This window comes from Ammospiza caudacuta, chromosome 13 (genome assembly GCF_027887145.1).
Source record: "Ammospiza caudacuta isolate bAmmCau1 chromosome 13, bAmmCau1.pri, whole genome shotgun sequence".
NCBI classification, from domain to species: Eukaryota; Metazoa; Chordata; class Aves; order Passeriformes; family Passerellidae; genus Ammospiza; species Ammospiza caudacuta.
Window position 1 is genome coordinate 9644479 of NC_080605.1, and position 25513 is coordinate 9669991.

At 44.1% G+C, this 25513-nt stretch overlaps 1 protein-coding gene across 3 annotated transcripts in view; it reads right to left on the minus strand.

Moving 5' to 3' along the window:
• The window catches only part of ZNF423 (zinc finger protein 423), a 225833-nt gene that overhangs the window by 140964 nt on the left and 59356 nt on the right, over positions 1-25513 (minus strand). Inside the window, exons 3-4 of one of the 3 annotated variants that reach the window (XM_058813409.1) lie at positions 19103-19303; positions 15165-15245 (exon numbers count right to left, since the gene is read on the minus strand). In XM_058813409.1, coding sequence (XP_058669392.1) covers positions 15165-15245; positions 19103-19303 — 282 coding nt within the window. Of the gene's footprint in view, positions 1-10407; positions 10544-15164; positions 15246-19102; positions 19304-25513 lie in introns of those variants that run through there. The other 2 variants (XM_058813410.1, XM_058813411.1) reach the window with 2 other exon arrangements.

Sequence of the window (25513 nt, forward strand, 5' to 3'; positions counted from 1 at the left end):
AAAATCAGAAAGTAAATAGGTTTTGGAAATCTAATGCTGAGAAGGAAAGAGTCGACTATGCACACAGCCATACAAATGAAATAAAGAATAACTTATTACAAAATACAGTTTTCTATCCAAAGATGTCAGGGTCACGACAAAGAGTCAATGTCCACCACATGCCAGGCCCGATCTCTTTGTCAAAACCAGGTAAACTGAGGCCCGCTGCACATGAGGGGCGTCCCCAGGCTCGTGCACAGCCTCACTGACTGCTCACAGCAGTGCCCTCCTGGAGCCTTGGGCCTGGCAACATTGCCAATCCACCACCTCATTGAACAGCTATTCCTTCCAGTAAATAACTCAATATTCCACACAGGGTCATGAAGCACCACCCTGCACACTGAGGTCTGTGCATCATCAGCTGCCATACCAGCTCCAAGGTGCACAGCATCTGTCCTCACTGCCTCTCCCTTCTGTGAGCATTTCTTTCTCAGGGGACGCCTAAAGCAGGGTGGGAAATTTAAGAATTAAATCACAGCCTTTCAGAAATCTTTTTTCTTGCTGTAATAGTATTATATTTTTGTTTTGTACAAAAAATGGTAAAATAACTTGGAATGAGCAAAGCGTCAGCAGTGCACCAGCAGCCATGCCAGGTGTTATCACAGATCCAGCCTGGGGCACAGAGGGAGGATCTTGTCCCACACTGGGACAGCCCTGCTGCATCACAAAGGGCATCTGCAATGAGCTTTGCCCATGTCCAAAACAGCTGCAATTTAGTTTGTGATTGCAGTGAAGTCCCAGCAGCCAAGGAACCAACGCAGGCTGTTCAGCTCTGCTGCAGGGGATCCCTGATGGTGACCTGGGTACCTGCTGAGCCAAGGAGCACAAGGCAGCACCCTCCCTGTGCCTTTACCTGCTGGCTCAGACACACATCCACACCCTGCAGGGCCACCTCAGACTGCACTGCTGCTGGCTCCCAAATGGCAGCCTCACAGGCTGGCTGGGAGACTGGAGCAGCACACTCAGTTCTGTTAACATGTACTGCTGTCATGAATTCAGAGCCAGCCAACTGAAACATTAATGATCTGGTAAAATACAGAAAGAAACCAGCTCACAGTGAAGTCTGCAGCACAATTGCTTGACTGTTTGGGATGATGAACACCCATAATTCCTCAAGATTCCAGCAGGAGGTGAGGGCTTTTGCACTTTTTAAATTCAAGTTTATCATTAAGAATAAAAGTATAGCAAGATACAAATCCCCATATTCAGCAGTCCGAATAATGAAAAATATGAAAGAAATATGCTATACTAGGAGAAAGTCACTAGCTGCAAAAATCATACAAAAAGGTTATTCAGATGAGCCACTACACAACCTGTAATTCTCAGAAATACTGCAGAGGTAACTTGCCACACCAATTCCACCACAGACACCACCAGCATTTCCAGCTGAAAAACCACCTCGGCTTTTCTCAAAGGTTTTCTAAGAAATCCTTTTTTCTCCTTTAGTAAGCCATGACTCATTGCCCTCTATAGCACAGACAGCTACCAGATACAGAACCTTAAGTGCCAGGAAAATGCTCCACTAGCTCAGGGAGAGCGTTTCAAGTGGAAGCTTCAAAACGGCCTCCAGAACCACACTCGTGTTCAAAGGAGGTGCTAGAGAGCACGGCTGTGGGAAATTTGGCAATACAGAGTCACTGGCAGGAACATGGAGGTTAGTTTTGGCTCACAGGAGATCCTCCACCCTGTAGTTTGCTTTGAACAGTTTTAATGAAAAACTCAAAGTGAGATTCAGATAAAACCATCAGTTTTTATCTAACGTTGGTTGAAAGCAAGATAAAAAAATTCTATTTCTGTATTTATAAGGTTGGAGAGGGTATACATTTCTCTTTAGAAGAGACTCTGTATTTTTAATTATCTTTGGAAGAGAAGGTAGTTGGGAGACCTATAATTCTCACTCCCATATGCATGTAGGCAACCAAAACAGCAATGTGGTGGAGGAGGGGGTGACTTAGTGAGTACATCATACACTGTACAAGTAAGTACATCTGTAGCACTGGGCAGCAGACAAGCCACTCCACTTTACACTTCCAGAAGAAAAGTTAGTCACTCCTCCCACCTATTTGCAGCAGCATAGCAAGAAAATGCTGCTCTCTTCAGCCTGAATAGAAATTTATCTCAGACGAAAAATCTAAAGATGCCTCCAGCAGTGCTGAGGCCTAAATCATTATAGTCTTGCCTCTTGTACTGTGGAAAATCTCAAGCTTCAGCATGCAAGTGGAAGGTGAATGAGGTAAATCACAGGATGTCTTATTCTGACATGTGACAAGAGGAAGGAGACAGAAAACTCACTTGGGGATGGGGAGTAGGAATACAAGATAAGCAGGGACAGCCAGCCTCCCCTTGAAAAGCATGCAGGTGAGCTGCCTGCCCCTCCAGGATCTCCAAACACTTTAAAGGCAAGACGTAGGCCACTGGAATATTTTCCACCCAGAGGACCTTTGATTTAAAGGGAGGGTCCCCCACACCTTAAAAAACAAAAAATATCTTGCTAACTCAGACCACCAACATTTACTTCAAATTTTCTGCTCCCTGTAAAACCAGGGAACACATACTTAGCTTTACTCTTCCACAGACTACACTGAAAATGTCAGAAAACAGGACAAGCTAGCTTATAAATAATTGCAAAGCCCCTCCTGGAAAGGGCTGAGAGGGAGGTGGGATGAAAGCTTCCAGCCAGGAAAGCTGTGACTGCCAAGGAGCAGAACAGAATAAGGACAAGGACAGTGTGTGATATCCCAGCTCCATCTGTACACAGAAATGAAAGGCATTGAGGAAAATATCAGTGCAGCTTATGGCAGGCACTCCCAGGTGTGGGAAAATCCTCAGGGGAAAAGCACCATCAACAGAAAATACAGCAGACCTTATAAGAGACAGCTGACGTGGCAGATTCTACAAAAGCTTGTCTGCAGTATCTGAGCGTCTTTTGTTCCCTAGCCCCATTCTTTCACCTGGCAGTTCGCAGATTAAAGGACCTGAGAGATGTTCCTGTCACAGAAGACTTTTCCTCAAAAGGCTCCTAAAAGGAGGAGGGACCAGGGTAATGCAGGGTCCACTACAGGGGATGCGTGGCAGTGGAAGCTTTACCCTTCTAATAACAACTCCCCTACTTTCCTGGAAATTCTCCCTAACCCTATCCCCTCGCTACCTGCAGAGTGATAACAAAGCCAACATTGTCCATCAAGTCGCAATCTGAAGTGACTCCGTTATTCTCAGGAGCTTTGTGTTCATTTTTTCAGCCTGGCATCCTAAGAAAACAAGGTTTATGTCATCATATTGCCTGTCGTATGTCTTAACTGTTTGTCCCTTCCTATTAACTTTTGAATCACACCATACTGGGGATACAGGGCTACAAGAAATTGAGTTTCTCAGATAGAAATTGAGTTTCTCTAAGATCAGTAAACCTGCCTTTGATTGGGTAGGGCAGAGACCCCAGTTCATGTCTCTGCTGAGAGAAAGGCTAAGAGCAGAGTCAGCACTTATCCCTGCTCTTGGGCCAGTCCCAGGCAATCAGCACACGTGTGTCACCCCACCAGACAGCACAGCCCATCTTGCTTCTTGTCCTGCTGGTAAGCAGGGGATGGGGAAGGGGGGATGAGAGTGCTCTGTGGGGAATGGGGTCGGGTGGAGGGCTGAGCTGGACTTCAGTGGAGAAACACATCATCACAAGTCTGGCCTCATACTCAAGAAAACTTACTTTCTCTGCCAAATTGCCTGTAACTTCATGACACATCATCAAGGACAAATGACAATATTTATCAAGTACTCGCTGAATCCAGAATGTAGCTACACACAAAAGAGCAACCAGTTAGAGAATTCATCTGTTAGATTTGTTACAGCAACTTTTTCTTCTTTTTTGCCTAAGCAATGGAAAAGTCATGTTGAAGTCAATTTATTTCCTAATGTCACCACTTTCTAGGTCTGCACAATTAATGCAGGGTTTCTTGAAACAAGTAGAAAGCGTGTGATGAATCAAATGTGAGCACTCGGGAAACAGCACTCCCACAAGACCACAAGGCTTGGCTGTGGAGTCAGTTTGTGACATTGGTTACAAGCACTATACACCCCAAGTGTGCTCTGCAGAGGCATTTTTCTGTATCTACCGACCAAACTATCCATTTTAAAGGAAAAGTGAAGGAACAAAAAAAAGTCCCTTTTTTGTTGTAGCACCACATGGTAAATTTCATTCGTCCCATCCCAACTGCTTCTAGTGACAGTGGAGTGTTTGTCTGAATTTTTAACAGATGTTTCTAAGTACTCTTGTCCACTTCTCCCTCCTGAGGATTTCTGCAGTGGGATAGCTCTAGATAGTAATACAAGCAATGCTTGTAAGAGGCTCTGGGGATAAATCTGTAGACACTGCATCTAGGATGGGTGTGGGTATGGGTCCAAGCCTTATGAAACTTTGTAAATATTCTCTGAAGAATAGCAAGCTGGACTGACCCTGCCTGCAGATGTTTCTGAGCTTACCAGCCCCACAGTGAAAAGCAACACAGATAACTGCAACACTCCTGAAACAGCCCAAGAGTGAGACTTAAACTGAAATTTATAAAAGCACAGGTATACTGGAGCAGAACAGAATAATGGAAAGGATGATGTGTGATAGTGTAACACAATTTCAATTCAAAATACCAAAGGTGCTTCAAAGGGGACCAGTTGGGGCTGAGGCAGAATTTCCCAGATGTCAGGTTGCCCTTGGGAACAAGCACACTGGATTCACTTGACAGGTGTGAAGGTACTCAGAAGTCAGTCAGAACACAAATTGCTTAAAAAAAATAAAATCTCTGCTTTGGTTTTTAAAGAAAGCGAGCATCTTGCGCTAACCCCTGGCAAGGAGGCAGTGACGTCTGCCTGGGTTTGTACACAGCCTGAAACAATCAGCTAAAGCATGCTCATGGCTGCTAGTTTACATTATCGAAATGGAACCAGAGCTATTTAATTCTAAAATGAAATCTATTAAAGCTATTGTCAGTGTTTCACAGCAGCTGAAACAGTTTTTTTAAAAGGTCAGTCTACTAGCGAGAGAGTGAAAACAAGCGAGGCGGCTGTGCCAGGCGTTCAGACGCGGCTGCATCCTGCAGTCTGGTTTTGCATTCCCTTAAATGTCGGGCAAGGAGCAGCAGCGAGGTCCCAGCGGAGCCTGCCTGCCCTGCCAGCCACGGGGGACAGGGGATAGTCAGGGGGCACTCCAGCAGGAGCCTCACCGCGCTGCACCCACGCCTTGCCAGGGACAGGAAGGGATGGCTGCAGAGGACATCACTTTCTTGTTCAACCCATTCAGTTTTGTGGCCACTGTGTCATTCACAACAATACCACAGGCCTCCGCCACATCCAGAAAACCCATAAAACCCCCAGCCTAAGAACCACTTCCCCCACAAACAGCACAGCAGAGCCCCAAACACCCCCACAGCTAGCACAGGCCTAGCATTTGCTGTCATCTTCTGTATTGGGATTTCTGTTAACCCCTTTTGTAAGATCATTTGACTCGATTTCAAAATTCCTTATTCTGAAAAACACTTGTTAAATATTGGCCCTGACTGCTGCACAAAGTGATAGCTTGGTAGTCATAATCCACAAGATATATTTAGCCTCACAAACTCATCATCAATGGATCTTGAAAGCATTGTAGCCAACCAACTGGAAACCACATGCAATACAAACACATAATAGAACTTTTAATGTGCAAAGAGACTAAACAAAAAGATCCTTGACCTTCTTGCTTTCCCTTGCATACCATTATCCCCAGTGAGACAGCAAATGGAATGACGTGGAGAGCAACAGCTACCAACAAGCAACTTTAGAAGCCAATTTCTACAGTAGTTAAGCAGTTAATGACGTTAATCAGAATGATAACTTATTAAATTCTATATTTATGCAAATAGCATTTTGGCATATCGTACAGAGACCTGAGTAGCAGAGCTTGCCAGGGAAAGGTCCCAACATCGTTTCTGTTTACCATTTTGGGGTTTTTAATACCATGTAAAAGCATATGCAATGGTCGGTACATCAGACAAACCACACTTAAAAAAAATGCTACAGTCACAAATTCATATCCATTATTCCACATAGATTAATGAACAAACTGTTGAATTCTTAACCTTTATGAAGCAGAGATTCATCTCTGCAGCCACATCGAATCTCTGCCATTATCTTTTTAACAAGAGACTTTTCTTATAGACCTTCCTAAAACAGGCAACAATTATTGAACAAAGAAAATAACAGGTAGCCCTCCCTGTCTCTGTGCTACAGTAGCTAGGGAATATATGACACAAAAATATAAAGTAACAGAGTAGTTTATGACTGATATGAAAGGACATTATCCATGTGTAATGAGATGAATCAGAAAAACTGCAGTTCAGGGTAGGCAGAATTTACATTAATCTTAGTTTTGTAAAATCAGTGTGGAAAACTTACTGCTTTCCAAGAGAAATAGCTGGGAACTTCTTGATTCTGGGTTGTGTTTAAATTGAACACGGATGGAAGAAGCAGGAGATTGGACAAACAGCTACGAATTGCACTTTTAATTGCTTTCAAGATGTCAAAAAGAACACCAAGATGTGCTTATGCATTTAGTTTTCCCTTTGCTTGATTCTGTTGTTTAGTAGAATTAAATTCTGCACAGATTTTACCCATTCATTCAGTTCCTTCCCTATCTTGAGGAAAATGAGGTGAGAACCACCTCTGCAAGATGTTGTGTAAAATGAGTAATTCACGAATAGAAATTGTACCTCTGTTTTGAAAATCAATAATATTGCTTACACACAAGCCCTAATTGTTGATTTATTTATGTAAATATCTTGGTATCTGGGTACCTTTTCTTTGTTTGTGCAAACCTCACAACACAATGTTCAAATATCTCAGGAAAAAATAATTGCCTTTTTTCTCCCCTTTGGGTACAAATTTCTATGTTTTAAATGAATGTGCAAGTTTCCTGTTGCTGCATGAAGCCTTCATTTCAAAACATCAACTAATTCTAGGTTTAATTAAAACAGAATATTTTATATCACAAACACTTTTTTTTTACAGCACATATCTTCTTCACTTTAATGTGATTGCTGCCTATTAAGAGAAGAATAATTTTAAAAAATTAATTTAATGAAATAATTCAAAGTTTTACAGCAACTCACTTTATAGAGAGAACTTATGCAAGCACCGAAGCCTTTCCAGAGAAAACAGGATTCTCCACACCTCCCTCTGGCTTTTCTCCCTACTGAATGCCGTGGCCTTCACTCAACCAAAGGAAATGAAAGACAGACTGAGACAACAGCATCACGTGGGTGAAGGTCAGATTGATTTTCAGCTGTGTGGTGCTGTTTTATCACCCTCAGGACAAAAGTTAAGCCCTTCATTGTTTTTCATGTCTGCTTTAACAGAGCAACTATTTTTCCCCCTGAAACTTTGGTTGGGGTCCATACCACTAGACTTATCAAGGATAGCCTAATTTAAAACATTTGTGAAGTTCTTCCATCCTCACAGTAAAATCCAGAGCAGCCCACACACCACAAAATTTCCATGGGTTTCCTCTACTCCCTGTGTACAAACAGCGGCTCCTTCAAACTACAGAGCTTTCTGCAGTGACATTGGCTGACAGCAAAAGCAGAGTGGGATGCAGCTGCTGGCTGTTTTCAATGATCCTGGGCACAGGAGAAGAGCAGCTGCTATCTCAAAAGGGGCAAGTTCACAAATTGTTTTTTCTCCCTATCCTCCCTTCCTTTCCTCTCCTCTCTGCTCAGAGAGGCCAAGCTCTCAGAGAGCAGAGCCTCCCGCCTGTCACTCGGCAATCCAGACATGCACAGCCAATTACTGGGGCAGCCTCTGGAAAAACAGGGAGTTTTGCTAACTCTGATTGCACTTTTTCCAACTCCAGTGCCACTTACAAAAATCACAATCTCCCAACTTGCTGTTAAGAATTGGCTTTCCTCATTTCTCTTCTAATTGAGAGAGATTCTCCCCAAAGTAATGATGTTATTTTCAATAGTCAATTTTAGCTAGTCATGTCTTCAAATTTGAACTGATTAACCTAAAATGAGGCATTTTGTACATCACAGATACATATATGCATACGTAGTTATCAAAAGAAAATATCTTCCCTCCCATTTCCAGTTTTCTGGCAGACAAAAACTCACTATTTTCTCATTTAAGCTATGAGACAAAATCCTACTCTGTTTCCTTTTGTTTTAAATGTTGGGTTGAATTTGTCTTATTTTGTGAGAAGAGTGCAACAGGATCATGACTGCCTCCTAAAGATAACAGTCTGTCCTCCATAAAAAGCAAGGAATACTATCTGCTTCATTTAGATGTACCAGAGGCCTGGTCCAAGTCAAACCCAGTCACACTCAATACCGTTGAAACTCCTTGGAATACAGTTCCTACATGAAACAGCTCTTGTAAAACAAATCATGACAAGTGTCTGTAAGAGAGGAAAGAGCTGTGAAGGGCTGTAAGGTGACATCAAGCAGCTGCCCAGGTTGGATCTGGATGAGGTCTGAATGCAAATTAAATCATTTTCTGGGTTTTGTGAACAAAGATTTGGGTAGCACATGTGTTTAGTTCATCTGAACCTAGCTGGGTCTGCCTCTGAAGCAGCACATGGAGCAGTGTGATTTCTCCCAGCACCCCAGGGTGATCTGCCAGTCCTCACAGGATGGTTCAAGGAAGGCTCTGCACATGCACAGAGCTCTAAGGAAGAGCCAGCACTGGACAATGGACAAGAGAGCAACTGCAGCTGAGAGTCCAGGAGAAACCAGTAACACAGCAGAGTGTCACCTAAATGGATAAACTGTGAATAACTGTTACATGTGAGGCTGGGAAAGGGCCAATGCCAGCACAACAACAGAGAGAAGACTGCTGGGAACAAGATGCAAAATGGGACAGTCCAGAAAGGAGCAAGCAGGGAAAAAGCCTTCAAGGAGGGACCACAGGGACACATGCACAGACAACAGGGAGAGGAAGGACAGAGAGAAGCCACTCCAAGCACACAGCCAGAACACACAAAAGCACATTCCCAAATGGTGCAGATACAGACCACAAGCTACTACCATAAATAACTGTCTTAGATGCATGTTGGATTTTTGGCTGGTTTGGGCTTGGTTGGTTGCTATGGTTGATTGATGAAGATTGAATAATGTACTTCAAACCTGCTTACACTACTCTTGGAGTCCAATAAATTACCTCTATACAGTTTTGCTCAAAGAAAATAAACACAGGTGTGTGTATTTATATTTCTGTAGACTGCAAGTTCATAAAGGAAATTAACTCTACTTCTGTCTTTCCAAATTTTCTAATGAATAATTAGTAGATGTAGATTTCTAAAATGACCATTTAGTATAAATTATATCAAATCTCATTTATTTTAAGAGATATCATTAAGTACAAAGTCTGCATGAGTGAACTGAGTTCACTGTAGAGGAAGTGACTGGGAATTATGTTCAAAAATCTATTCAAATGTTTAATGTAACAGATTCCTTGGAGAAGAGAAAAGCAATGGGTTTCTTCAGCCTTTCCTTATGTCCTCCTCAGCAAGTGTAACAGTAATTGAGTAGCAACAAAAAGAGGAGCCAAAAAGTCTTTCATTACTATGGCTGAGAACGATTTTCAAGGAAGCCTAAGGAAGAGATGGACCCAGACACCAAAAAAATAATGCTTTCAAGAGGAAGTTCACTCCCACCATTACTGATGTCACCAGCAACAAAACCCACCTGGATTAAAGACCTTGGCTCTTCCACCAATTTCATGCATGTCATTAGGCAAATCGGTGCAGCCACAGTAATTTTCATCCAAAATAACTCAAGGTATTAATGGGGAAGGTCTTGAGTTCTCCCCCAAACACTGACCTCTCGTTCCCCTCATGTTGGCACAAAGCTTGTGCAGCTCCATAGGGCACCAGATCTGGGAGATGCACAGACTAAAAATCAATCCCTTTAATTGTCAGCAATGTCAGCTCCCCAAGACAACACAAACCTTTTACCAGCATAAGGCAGGAGATGGAAGGGAGGAAGGAAGCAGTCCAGTAGCAGTCAAAACTTAAGTCAAATTAGAATGACAACTTTTTAATTTTGTGATGATTACCAATTTTTAGGAAGGGGAACAATTGTCAGGAAGGGGTTGTAAGACTGTTTAAAGATTACAAAGTGCCTAAATGCCCTACAAAGTATTTAGCATGAACAGACCAAGTGCCTTGAAAATGCCAAATCAATTTTTCATTAGCTAAGACAATGAAAACTGCTTGTAATAAGCAAGATGTTTGAATAACATTACCTATATTTAATTTACTTAAATTTCTAGTGAGTATATTTTCAACAATTTTAAACTGAATATGAAATTATAACATTTACGCTACTATTAAAAGCGCCTATTAAAATTACTTACACGAAACAGCATTCAAAATGTACACGCTTGCTGCCAAAGCTTTGAATGAAGTCAGAAGCTGCTTGGACCTCTGATGGAGGTCCTCTGATGTGCAAGCCCAGCTTGGAGAGCAACAGCTTCTCCAGCAGGTGCAGAGAAAATATTTCCCTTATTCAGTTTACTGGAGTGGTTCAGTCCAATACGCGGTTTGTTGAGAACAGAGGAACCGCTTGGCAGATGATCCCTGGTTTGCTTCTTGCCAGCCTACAGCAAAGGAAGGTGTGAGACGCCCACGGAGCACCCAGGCACGTGGCTGAGGGTGCCCCAGGAGGACTCGTACCTGCCTGGGTCCCTGCTGCTCCCACCAGGCAAGGCCCCGGAGCCCACGGTGCCGGCCGGCCCTGCAGCAGGCCCAGCCCGCGCTCCGCACCCGGGGCCCACGCTGGATGCTCCAGCAGGCGCTCCCAAAGCCAGCCAGCTGAAGAGGACCAACCCATGCTGGCACGTTTCCCTAAAGCCAGCCGGCACCAGGGGGTGGAGGCTGCTTTCTGGCTTCCCCAAGCCTGGAGCACAGTTAATAACATGCCAGCTGTATCTGCAGACAAGCCAAGTTTAATGAGGCTACAACAAAAGCATTCAAATGTGCACTACAGAACTTCTGTGGGGATTTTTTCTAGAGCTTGTTTTTAAAAAATGAAAGATAGGAATTCTTGACAATGTTTGTACACACACTTCCTTCGTTTTTAATTGATTTCGTTTTAATTATATGCCGCAATTCAAAGAAATCAACATTAGAAAGACTTGTTTAATCCTACTACTTCCAACAGCAAAATTATGCTGTGTGATGAGTGCTTGAAATGCACTGCTGGTTGCTTTTTTCTTAATAAACATTGAAGTCTTAATTGTTTTTCCCCTACATGACCAGACACCATCTTTCTGTCTGCCAGGCCTTCACACTAGGACAAGTCCTCACCTCCTGCTCAGGAGCCAGGACAGACACACCGACATGTCCTCATCTCTGGCACAAGTGATGGAGGAGAAAGCTGACCCCATCACTCTCCCACCAGCCCTCTCTCACCACATCCCTCTTACTCCAAGCCACGGTACATAAGGTATCAACAAGAAGATTGCAAACAGGGGCTTAGAGACAGGAGGGAGCAGCAAAAGAAGCCTGCTTGGGCATGAGGGGATGGAGAAGGTGGGAAAGGGGCAATTACTCACTGTCTCTTTCACAAGAAGAACCAGAGAGTATCAAATGAAAGCAGGTGACAAAAGTGAAGTGAACAAAAGGTGATGCTTTTCCCCAATGTGTAGTTGAACTCTGGATTCCCACCACAGGAAAAGCTAACTACACTTCAAAATGGAAATTCATGGAAGAAGAGTGTCTGAATAATTTAAATAAAAAGCACCACAAAGTGCTTAGATAAGTTTGTTGACAGCTAGGAAAACATTCTGGGGAAACAGCATGATGGGATCATGAGGCTGGCTCAGTGTAGCCATCCTTACATGAAGAGTACTTACACAATTGTCTGCAATGGGACAGGGGAGGAAATCAGGAAAAAACCCCAAATTCTCAGTGCATGTCTTTTTCACCGCTTACATGTGCAGTCTGAAGATCTCAATGGCTCTGAATCTGCCAAGGCTGTTGATATGGCCATGAGTTTTGTCCCTCAACAACCCACAGGAAGGCAATGCATGCCCTTCAGCAAAATCCTACCCAGAAATAATCCATGCTCTTGTCCATCTGAGACAGGACAACCCCAGTACATCCTCCATTCAGCTCTCTAAGGCTTTATTAAAGGCCCCTTTGTAACAAGCACATATCTATTGTAGTCTCCAGGCTATCCTCACTGCAGTTCTGAATTGAGTTTCATATACTGAGTTTTGTCTACAACCCTCTGAATGCTGGGACCTGCTTATGGCAAACAGGGATCCTCCTTCCTGTAGGCACAGCTGCTCTTGTAGCTCTCACCAGGCTCCAGCCTACGAAGGAACTCTTTCCACTGAAACCCCTCCCTCCTCTTTTTTTTTTTTTTTTTTTTTTATAAAACCCATTCATTATTTACTTAGATTTCTGTATGCTGTGAAACAAACCTGCCCTATGCAGACCCCCACACTCCTCCCTCTGCTGTAACATGGCAATGGATTGCCCTTGCAAACAGAAATTTGAAGAAAGAGGAGAAGGGGAGGTGGAACTCCAGCACCTGTGGTGTCCCAGAATTGCTGCATGAGCCTGAGCTGGTGCAGGGGAGCAGGCTCCCCCGGGCAGGCTCCAGCTCCCCAGTGCAGCTCCTGCTGCACACAGGAGCCCCATGGCCAGCACCCAGCACAGCTCCTGCTTCACAGCATTTGGGGTGCCTCGGTCCGTGTGCATCCCGTGTGCAGCGAAGAGAAGAGACCGGCTTCTCAGCCAGCCAGGGCAACCTGTCCAAGATCCCCTAAGGACACCTTTCCTTTTAGAGGCCTCATTTGAAACATGCACCCACTTTCTCTTTTATCCACTTCCACGCATACCTGTGCTTACTTTGCAGACTACTTTTTGAACTAGATAAAAGCAGATAAAAGAACTCAATTAAAGTAGTAAGAATGAAACAGTCCCTTGCCAATACAAGCAGGCTAACTTGTCATCCTCAGCTCCTCACTGGGCCATATGTTTAAAAATGACAAGGAAAATGGTCTTCCTGGGTGAAAAACATATGCTGCTTGAGGAAAGACATCATCATGGCTAAGAAATTTTGTGCAGCCTCAGAATGCACAGACAGGCCATCAGTGACTGCTGGCTACGTGGGGGCTGAGAAAGGGGTGGGAAGAGCTCATTCCCTCCCTCCTGCCAGGGGTTTTGGTAACGTGCAACCAAGCCGGCCGCAGCGGCGCTGGCAGCGCTCCTATCTGCACACACAGTGCCTGGTGCTGCCTCCCCCGCCACCATCCCCAGGGGGCCGGCACAAAGGTGGCCGTGGTGATTTGCAGGGATGGCGCCCGGCGCACTGGCACTCTCTTATCAGCGAGCACACTGCCCAGCCCGTGCACAGAGCTGCTGTGGGCTCCCGCCCTGGGACACCCTCTGTGAGCAAACCCCCAGCTGGGTGTTTACGGCGAGCAGGCATTGTTTGAATTCACATGTCCCTCCACCATAAATCCTCACAGGCACTGACATGCCTGCAGAATCCAGGAGAGATGGAGAAAAGAGAGCTGAGGCTCGGCCCCACTGGCGCCAAGGGGCTGAGCGCAGGGCGGCATGCCCAGGCTCTCACCTACCTTTGCCTGTGGATGACCCTCTGGTCTGAGGGGTAGGCAGCGCTGTCAGGGAGCACAACACTCAGCACCACTTTGTCAGACACACCACACAGCGCACACTACACTGAACTGAAGCACATTTGCCACGTGCGGGGGCAGAGCCAGCGCTGGTGCCTCAGCACGCACCGCATGGGATGCGCTGCGAAACCTCGGCATGGCCGGGGCTGCTGTAGGCCCTGTTTGACATGAGATTTGCAGCTGTGCTTCTGTTTGTCTTCAGCTCCCATTCAGATGTGGGAATGTGCTTTATGTTCTGCACAATAAATACATATTTCACTGAGCACCTGCACAGCAAGCCAGTCAGCACAGCTCCTTATCAGCGCACTGATTTTCTGGCACGTGCAAGCAGAAGTCCTTGAAAAAGGCTCTTTTCAGGCTGGGAAGCTCCAGGTAAACTCAAATATCACCTGTGCGGTGACAGCAGTGAGGGGAGCCAGACCTCAGACCACCCAGCCATGTGCACCCCTGAAACAGTGGCGTTTCAGAGCTCTCAGCAAGGAGGGCACAAATTCCGACTGCAGGGAGATGTGCAGCACCTGGGCACTGTAGCCAGGGTGGCTGAGGAGCCCTGGGGAGCCCTGTGCTCTCCGTGCACCTGGAGAGGGGACATCTGTGACAAACTAAGGACAGGAGCCTGCACTTGAAGCCCTCCAAGTGATTGACAATAAAAACACTGCCCCGGTGCCCATTTTCAGATCTGGACAGCAAGAACTGAGGACTCCAGGGAAAATCCATGTTTTTACAGTTTGTGATACTATTGAGCTTTTCTGGTGCCAATTTTAAAACACTGCTATGACCTCTGGAAAGAGGAGAAACTGCATTTCAGCACAACAATGCAGAAAAGAACAAAAAAAGGAAACTTGTTATTTTTTTAAGCTTGAAACACTAGTCAGGTTAAGAGAAAAGAGCAGAATTCTGGCAAGGACAAGAGCACTCAGACTGAACCACAACACAGTAATTAGGGCCAGTAGGTCATTAGACACACAGCTGTATAAACTAGGTGTATAATTAAGTTTCCACACTGCTTTTTCACAACTGTATTTCAGTTTCTTTTGTAGAGGACAATCAGTAATTCATTAATTTAAGGATGTAACAAAAGCAGCAGCAAAAAGAGAGAAAAAGGACTAATTTGCCAATCAGGTGCAAACAAAGATTACAATTTTGGGAAGGGCTAGTTTTGGAAATGCACATAAGACATCTCTCTTTGTCAGTGGGAAGTAAAAAATGCCACCTGACAAAAACATTTATGAGACATTGTCACTTGTTGACAAGCTGCTGTATATGTGTTTCTGGATAAGCATCCCACAAATGGGGTTGCATGGCAATTATAATTCTTGTAGCAGGTGAAATAAAAGAAAATGCAAAATTATACACTAGCATGAAACAGTTACAGTACCTTGTTTCAAAGGTTTCAAAGCCTACAAGTTATAGGGCATTTAAAAGAAGCAACTGCAAGACTTTAATTATAAACTAGTTCCTACCGTACAGTAGTTTAGAAAAATCAGCTGCTTCCAAGCTGGCAATATCCATATATAGCTCTGCTGCTGTTTGAAACAGACAACCTGTAAAGTTATCAACAACAGAAAGGACCTCATGAAATGCTCAGAGACCCAGCCAAAACCTACTTCTGTCCGCTTCACTGATGTGCTAATTTGCTTTAAAACCTCTACATGCACTTGAGAATCTGAAGAAACAACTTCACCTGAGACTATTCTGATCCATGGAAGGAAAGGGGTGGAGGAAGCAAAACAAAACCACAATAAAATACTGGAGCTAAACCCAGATTAATGCAGGATTAAACACACAAGCCAAATGACAAAGCTTGTGACTTTTTAGCCACTTTTTGTCAGACAACAAACCACCTGGCACCAGCCACCAGACAGTGATCTATCACAGAATAGTTTCTTGATGTAGGGAGCCTCTGGTGCTTGTTGTAGGACACAGTAAGTTGTAAATCCACATGTAGTTCTTTACTCTTGTCACTAATGCTGTAAGATAGCATCATGCTACACCTACACTATAACAGCAGCATGCAAAAATTCATAAAAAAGGCTGCACATGATGCCAATGGCAATTACTTAGCCCTCTCTATTTAGGGGATATGAGATACTAGTGAGTTTTAAAGTAATTTTAAAAGCTTAACACATCCAGTGTATACACTAGGTGTTTTTATTTGTTCTCAGAATATTTTTCAAGATGCTGCTGCAAAAGGAAACAGTTTAAGGCACTGTTTGCAGGACTGCTGCAGGAGTGCTCGATTGCGGGGGCAAGCTGGGAAACAAGAGAAGATATAAGCCAGTAAGGAATTGTGATGTTCTTTTGGTACAAGCTGCCCCCATTTAGGCCCTTTTCAGATCCCAGTAGACACTGGGAACCTACAACCTGCAATCACAGACATCAGTCATGAGCAAAAGGTATAAAAGGCACCTAATTCTGTCAGGAGAACATCTCTACTACACTGACATCAAAAGGAATGCCATGCACCTATGCTACCAGAGATGTCTAGATTTCATCAGTGTTTTGTCCTCAAAGAAACAAGTCTGAAATACATGAAAAAGCAAGGAGGGGAATGGCTGTTTGTTACTTCCTTACATGTCAAAGCAGCTGTGTTCAAACTGTATTATAACTTCAGCACGCTGTAATGAATTTCTAAGGGATTCCAGTGAAATAGATGGTTTATCCTGTTCTTTGGAGTGATCTCTTGTAATCCTGCAACACTCCTGAGCTACAATACCTTCCTAACTTCAGTATCCCAAAGGAAGTCATTAGTTATGTTGTATTATCAGCCTGGTGATATTATCACTACAAATATTACCTGTATTGATCTGGAGCCATGTAGACATGACTGAAAGCCCTGCTTCAGATTAAGACATGAAAATCTAGCTTGTCAAGAGGTCAGGCACTGCATTACACCCTCAGGTGTGTAAGGCAGGTATCACAGGGAAAAGAAGTGCAGGGTAACTAAGGACACAGACAAAGAGCTCTTCTTGTAGGGTAAAAGCTTTAAATTCAACACACTTTCTAAGGAGGTCTTATGTTTTCACCCAGGTGGTGCAAGTCTTTTTAGATGAACTGAACAAAGACAAACATTTTGCAGGCTTTCCTCAAAAATCGTCATGATTATCAGACCATGTCATCAAACTGGTGTATCTGAAAGGGTTGTTTTTTCCCCAAGGTAAGGTATGTGAATATCAAGCAATATTCCAGATTGTCTTCATGGAAACATTCTCATTCCAAAATATATGAGTGCAATCTTCCTATTTACTTTAAATCACTTCAGGACACTAGATTAAACAAAATAGAAAACAGACACTCTAGTTCTGGAACAAGGATTATCCTCACATGGAGACAATTAGCACTTATTTCATGTATATGCAGATAGTTATATAGTGCCTTTTTGGGACAAAATGTCTTTGTAAATCATCCACACATGTGAAGAGATTAAAAGAAGACAAAATTATGTTACCTGCAATCAAGAATAGCAAATGGGAATACTGAAAAATTATTTTGATATATCCCTAAAAATATAATTTATATTTCTTAGTCTCACTAAGAGAATACTACACTGAGGATAAAAAAAAACCTGAGGTGTGAAAACACTGACTGAATTTACATTAATAGAATCTCTAGGTTGCTATGTTTTAATGCAGATTTGCCTCTGGAAAAGAACTGCTCCTTTTGATAGCACTGCTGTCACCTGTCATAACCTTACATTCCTGCTCTGGAGTCCCTGTCAGCAGTGCCCGCTGCCCTCTGCCATTGTGCCATTACAGCTGTTTGGGGACACACAGGGAACCAGACCCAAGCAGACATTTGGGCTAAAAAGAGCCTCCTTTTGTGGGGCTCAGCCCCAGCAGCCGTCCCAGCACAAGTGAGGAGAGCGGGCAGTGATGGAGCAGCGGCCACCCAGGGCGATTCTTCCTTGGAAAGGAGCAGTGGCCACATGGGCTGTGCCCTTTGCCTTCCCGTTGGGAAAACAAGGAGTTTTCTGAATAGAAAGTTACATCTTCTTGCGTACTCCCTTGCAGCAGAGTGCCATGTGCAGAAGTCTCAGGCCAGTTGCTGTGGTTCTCAGCTGGCTGAGAAATTACCCTGCAAGAAGTGGCCTTTCGATTTTACGCACTTTCAAGTTTGCAGCCTGTGCAGGGCTTAAATGAGAGTGCAGAGCAAGAAGCCCTGGGGGCAGGCTTAGGACTGCAATCCCTACCCTACTGCAAGCATGGGAAAAGCCCCAACATCCCTCTGTCCTTCCTCCCAGCAAGCAGATGGGAACAAGAGCAGGGAGTCCTCCCCTCTGCAAGCCAGAGTGAGACAAGAGAGGGTGCTCTTGGGGTGGGAGTCAGACCAAGCCAAAGCCTCCTCCTGACCCTTCCTCCCTTGCTGTATTCCATCTCCTGTATTTTTTTTTTTTTTTGGCTGATCATTTTACTTATGCCCAAAAAGGAGAGCAGAAAACATAGACTAATTACAAAACAAATTAAGTGTCCAGGAGGAATATGCACTCAGGGGAAAAATGATGGGATACTGCTGCACCAGAGGAGAAGCTAACCACTAACCCTTCTGCCTTCTGCCAGCCTTGACCTACCCATCTGCCATAACAGCAACTGCCTAAAAATAATTTAGATGAGTGTGGAGGAAGATGTGATGGCAGAGTATTCAACTCTGGGAAGGTGAAAGATAAGAATCCCTGATTTAAATACATATGAACATATTCTGCACTCCCCCTCCTAAGATTTTATTTAATCTTTGGTAAAATCTGCAAAGCTTTTTCCTACCCCTGTAAATCGGCTTAGCGTGCTTGGCTGAGTACCTGCTGCTACTGCTGGCCATGCAGAGGCAGCCCTGGAAAAGCAAGGTATGTTGCAATTGTTCACACCAGTGCTCTGAGCTTGTTCTTACTTTACAGAAAGTAAAATCAAGATCAGCGTAGGCTGATACCATCCTCACTTCCATAAAATTCAAAAGGCAATGTAATAATAACCTAGGGAGAATGCTGTATTTTTAGGGTGGGATTACAGAACTCGCACTATGAATTTTAATCTCAGAAATCATCATGTTCTTTTAGGGGTTCAGAGGCCTTTTTTCCTGGGAGTTTTGCACACTTCAGTCATTTAACTTTTTTAATCTTCCTACATTTGGAGAGAGAGAGAAAGATACCTGCCTAAACTTCTAGCATTAAAAAACCCCACAACATTTTTGTCTAACGTTATTACTGACATATTCCAATTGGAAAGCTGTTGCTTTTATTTTAATTTTATTAGAGGAGTGAACAAAGGCTACCCAAGGCACCACAATAAAATTACATTAACTGTAAAATTACATTATTAATTCTTTAATCTCACTTGAGGCCTCAAGCTGTTGCTATGTCCAATTACCCAGCTAACCACCTGTCAGAACTGTAAAGCTAGTTTAACATTACCTCCAGGACAGTTGTGTGCCCTGTGTTCAGTCAGGTCTGCCAGTGAATCGAAGTCCTGCTGACAGTTATCGCAGGTGTAAATTGACTCATCCTCCATGTCTTCATCTTCCTCATTTCTCTCTTCCTGGCTCGTCACACTGTTCCTCTCTTCCAGGGCCCGGCTGTCCTTCGCTTCACTCTCCAGCTCTCCTCCCAGGCCACCTGCCAACAGCAAGAACATCTCTAAGTTTGAAAGGTCTGAAAAATAAGAGCTTTAAGAAGGATGTTGCGCTTATTAAGATACATTTAATTACAGTCGCTCTCACATTATTCCCGACACCTTTCATTATATTAATGTGGTTTTATATCATGTGGTGCAACAATTCTCAACTGTATTCTCTGCTGCTTAGTGCGAATCCTGCAAACACTCTCTCCTAATCTTCTCTGGTGGGTGTATAGCAGGAGCCTCTAACTCTGTCATATAAAGTTGTTAGTGTTTTATCACTTAACCAGATTCTCAAAGCTTTAAAAATTGGCAAGATTAATTACAGCCCGCAAAGAAAAGGCATGTGCTGAATTTTAATTCTCAGTGCTCTCCTCTTCCCACCGCCCCCAAGCCCCAATATTAGTAACAACAAGTGAAAAAGATGCTCTAGCTGAATATCCCAAAGCACACACGTACCCCAGGACATGAGAGGTCTTGCTGAACTAATGAGAGGCACTTGGTTGGGCAGATGAGCCTGACATTGTGCTGACCTAGCTGAGAGCAGATACAGTACATCTGACCTTCAGGTCCCTCCAATATTTTTTATCTTGGTCTGTGGCCAGTGTGGGTTAGCACATGCATCTTTGCCAACCCCCCCAGGTTTTTATCTGCATTTGTGCACAGGGAGACCGAGCTCTCTGACAACTCCAGAAACTCCCCAGTGTGGGGGGCCGAGCACCACAGGGCTGTGCAGGTGGCAGCTCCACACAGGGGGCAGCTGGCTCTCCACTGGCCATGGCAGGAGGGGGGTGGCAGGACAGCTGCTCACTCCCCCCAGGACAGTGGCACCCTCAGTGGCCTTGGTGAGGGATAAGCTTGCAGCCACATCCTCCCGCCTCCAGGACACCCCCTTAACCACAGTGGACACCCAGATGTGCCTAAAGCCAGTCCATGCAGCACTGCAGACAACCCTTGCTTGGGCTCTCTGGAGAGGCCATGGAGCTGAAAATTCCCTTCTAAGCCCCTGCTGCCCTCTCAGCAGGGAAAGCATCCATTATGGACACTAGCCATGGTGGCCAGGCTTTGGTGACCAGCTGAAACACAGATCTGCCTCTTCTTCACACAGGTTCCCCAACAGAGGTGATACAGCCCCAGGTGCTACACCTGCACTATTTCACTTGCCTCCACAAGAACTCATGCTCTTAATACACCCTGTCAGTATGATGGGAACACTTGGGAAGTCATTCAGAAAGTGAAACAGAACCACAGACTCTGCCAGCAGAAGAGATCCTCACACACTGCTGACCCCAAAAGCCCAGGAGCTGCTCTCAGCCAGGTAGGAGGGAGATGCCACCCTGATGGTTTGGAATGCATTGGGTTTTAAGCCATTAAGGAAGGACCAGCAAACAGAGGGATGAATTGTTTCTAAAATCAGATCAGTGCCAAAAAGATTAAGGACAACCAATGCTGAGAACATGAAGCAAAGCTGAAATTAAAATTTATTAAAGACAAAACCTGGTTACCACAAGCACTGCAATTCAGACACACATGGCTAGAGCTCTGCTACCACTATCCAGCCAGAGCACATTTCATACCATCTTCTGCTCTGCACAGACTAACATAAATCAACTGGTGTAAAACACTCTGCAGCTTTCCATGGAGCACTCATAACATGACGTGCCCTTTCAATTGCAATGGAAATATCAAAAATCAGAGCCTGCGTTGGTGTGTGCCTCCCTCCTAGCAGTTAACTGATCTGCACATTTTCAGATTCTTTTACTGCTAAATTATACATACCTTTCTACTACAAAATTTCCATTAAGGGCAAGATATAATATTCATCTTACCAAATCAGATATGCTACTTGCACAGCAGTAATGAATTTAAGGATTTAGCTATAAAAAGTATCACTCACTAAGCACTCCATATTGTAAGTCATCATCTATACTATGTTTATTCAATAAAATGCCACTAACTGAACCTCATGCTTTATAGACTCTTCCTTAAATAAAAATGTTGTGTAATGAAAAAAAAACCACAATTCTGGTTCTCTTATATTACTACTTCACCAAATACTAAGTCACTTTTAGACCTATGCCAGCTTTGCTTTATTTCACACATAATTTAATGTATATATTCAAATTATCACTTACATTTTGTCATATTTACTTGGCACACCTTTATACAGTGTCTCATTCCAGACTACAATCACAAACATTTTAGCTCATTCAATCTTTTTAAAGCCTATGTCCTGCAGACTTGATAGTTAATAAATCAGAATGTCAACTCTCCAGTTTTATGACAGAAACCTACAAAAAGAGCCCAAGCACATAAATGTAACCTAAAGAATTGGCACCTGTGTCCACGCTGCCTGCTGACAAAGGCCTCGGGGAAGCACTTCTGAACTGACTATGCCACAACCTGAAGAAGCAAGGTTTTAGGCAACTTTGGGCAGCTTTAAGGGACCTTCATTAATATTTTCAGCAGAAATTCTGTCTTTTGAGAGTTAACCTAAAGACCAGCTGATCTGCTGAGTACACTGTGACAAATTCATCCTTGGTTTTACTCCAATACTTCGTGACTACACCAGGGATAAAGCTGCTCGACCGAGTCCAACAATAACAAATAATTTAGCACACTGCTTTAGGAAAAGTAAATTGTACAATGTGAGATAAGAAAATAGATTCCCCACTGCAAAGCAAAATTCCAGAAACTTTTTTTAATTCCCTGTTGAATGGGAAATCTGATTCTCTAGGCAACTTCTCAAAAGCGTCGTTGCTTGACAGAGCTGTATGTCAAATAACACAAGACTGAAGCTTGCAGAAATTATTTAGCAAATGCAACACTGCTTTACAATGGGATTTTTTCTGGTTTTGGCAAGTTGAAGGAATTGTACATGTCTGCCACACCTCGGTGTTACTGTCCTTCAAACAAAATGGTCCTCAGATTCCTCTGCTGGGAGCTGCACACTGTGTGCTCGCCTTGCTATTACCAAACAGTGCTGAGAAAAATCTCTGGTGTTTCTTGGGTTTCTGACCTTTGTCTCTGCTCTTCTGAGCACAGGCTGCCAGCAGGGTGTGTGGGGTGCGGGCCGCCCTGGGGAGACGCTTGCTCCTTGCCCAGGGGAGCCCAGCAGCCAGGCAGTGATGGGAATGGGTGGTCCAGCCAGCAAGGAAAAGCTTCAAACGCAGCCCAGCTGCTCCCACAATGAGCTCAGTTTCCCTGATGAGGACAGCAGGCCACGAGCATTCCTCGGGAACTGGTTTCTGCAGAGCTCTGCTGTAGCAGTTCACAAATTTAACCTGCAGTTTTCCTGCTGGCAGGAACTGCAGGAGCACCTTGCCTGTGGGTGCAAGCACACTGCCAGAGGGGTTTGGGTCACCACAGGAGGCCAAGGTGCTGCTGGCACCACAAGCAGGGGTGGCTTTGGAGCTGGGGCTGGCTCTGAGGGGACATGTCTGTGCACCACCAAGCAAAGGGGCTTCTTGGTTGCCAGAGCCAATAGGTCTTTGCAGCCTCCAAAAATCTGTAGCCTTGTGGCATCAAGCACAGATAGATACATTTACTGCCACAGCTAATTTTTAAGATTCCATTTTTAAGCCTTGGATTTTAGTGAGCCTAATTCAAACTACAGTAAGCAGTTTCTATCTAGATTGCTTAAACATTTTACAATAACCACAGTTATCAACCTGGAGGAATTTCTGCACCAAACACCACTGTGAGGACAGCACAGCACCACAGGCACACAGCTCACACTGGTGGGGTGTGCTCAGCACCAGGCTGTAGGCAAATGCCAGCAGAAGGGAACTGCAGGCAGTACCAGGATAAATGATCACTGATCAGTTCCAAAGATGGGGTAACACTTTAGTGTTATGAGTAATTTTTAAGTGATCCTGCCATATCTAATGATGGTTCTAACAATCTTCTTTTATGAGTAAGAGAAGATACCATTTGAGAGGTCAGTCTTAAAAGTATACCTCACTACCCAAAATGTCAGGAAACGGGGTAGGGGGCCTTTTTTGTTTTTCTTCCCCCCCCTTTTCCCCTGTAGCACAGTGGAAGGTCTGCAGGGCTTTACACAAGAAGAATATTTTACCCTATGACCTAAACAATCTGGCCAACAGTCAGGAATATGTTATTCTAATTGCCACTAAAGTTAATGTTGTTAATGACCCTTAGTTTTTCTATACAAGCCAGTTTATGCTCTAGAAAGTTACTATTTCAAAGGAGACATAAGCAAGAACTGGGAGTGTTCCTGCCTGACCTGGTGGTCCAAGGAATGTGGCAAACTTGGCAAAGCTGAAAAAGTGAATTCCCAAAGGCCCAGTTTGAAAGTTGCAGTCAGTAGAAATGCCTTCTGAGCTGTGTTCAAAACAGCTCTGTTACAGGAACAACGTGCTCCTAAAGCCAAATATTTGAAAACAGATTACATGTACCATGTTCAGCTCAAGAGCAGATTTCCCTTGCTTCAGTCAGCCTGGGACAGACAGCCCTGCCACCAGGCTGGGACAGACAGCCCTGCCACCAGGCTGGGACTGTGCTTAGAGCTCAGCATGGCACAGCCTCAGCCCAGGACCACAGGGACAGCCCAGCCATGAGAGGCACAGCAAAATGCTTTGGGGCTTTGCTTAGTGGGGCAGGACTGAAGGCAGAGCAAGGCCAGAGCCAGACTGGAAAGATGCTGATGCCTACCTACAATTTCCACTGAAACACTTGGAAATGGGTAACACCTTGCAACACACAGGCCAGAAAAATTGAAAAGAAACCAACCTCAGCTTAGTTTTTCATCTGTGGAATCAATTATGGACAGTTTAAAATTTTTATTCTGTCAACACAATACAGGGTAGGCAAGCCTTTCTGTCTTTGTGCCAGTAAATTTTCTGGGGCTTTTCTTTTTTTCTTTTTTTTTTTTTTTTTTTTTTGAAGCTTGTGGATTTTTGAAGCTGGGATTTATTTTAAATCTAGGGCTGCTCTTAGGAACATGCTATTTAGTGCAGGGTCATGCCTGGCCTTAAATAGGTCCAATTATGGGGCCTCCATGAAGAAGCAGGCACACACTGAAGCAGTGCTAGATGCACTTTCTATCCCAGAAACTTTGCCACACAGAGCTAAGGCTGCAAAGTGACACTCTGTAAAGCACCACATAAACATCTACACCACATGGACATGCACTGCCCAGGTCTGGCTGCTGGAAGGAAAAATGTAAAATGAAGAGCAGAAAAGAGGCATCTCTTTGCTCCTCACCTTGGTCCCAACAAAAACAAACAAAGGACTGCAGTTATTTCTAGAAGTTTTCCTGAGATGCAGGACAAGTGACAAAAGTACTGAATAAACAAAAGCTAATTGCTGGAGGAGTGATGGGTGCTGGCAAACAACTGACACCTCCTGGGGCTTGGCAGAGCCCTGCAGTGCCCACCCAGGGGCGCAGCCTTCCTGCCCTGCGGCCACAGGGCTACCCCAGCAAGACAAAAGGAAAGGAAATTTCATCCATAATTAGGAAGTGAGAACAAAAGAGACAAATGACTTAAAGGAAAAGCCTAATCTAAACATTCGTTAGTGAATGTTTTGCTCGGTGTCAAATGCCAAATCAGTGTGGGGGAGGTTTCTACTTTTATGTGGTTTGTTACATTTTAGTATTGTCTTTAGCTCTGTAACATAGAAAGAGAGTGCAAAGTTCTCTGTACTTGTGATCAAAGAATGAAAAAGTGCCAAAAAGTCACTAGTGTTTCAGTAATTAAATCACAAACAAACTTAAACAAATCTTCATCGTAGGATGAAGTCTTGCCTTTGCTGGGTAGTCCCATTCTGTGACTCCTCAACATTTCAAAGAATGTCCTTTTTAAACACTTCTATTTTGAACACAGATATGTGTGTGTGCTAGCTCTCAAAGGGCCAGGGCCCTCCTGTGAGCTGCTGTAACCTCTGCAACCATACCCACACAAAGCTGCCAAAAATCTGCTCTGGCCAAGCAAACCAGGTCAGAAAGCGTGGACTGCACCCCAGCCCCAGGACCAGGAATCAAAGGCAGCTCATTCCACACATCAAACCATCACTACGTGCATCAAAGGCAAGCGGGTTTGGTCCTCCATCATGCAGTGCAACATACCACTTTCACAGGGTGTCAAACCACATGTGGTAAAGAAAAAAGGTGCCTAGCTGATAAACAAAGAGCCAGAAAGGAATAATGCATGGAACACCACAGTATATTCATGCAATGGTAAATCACA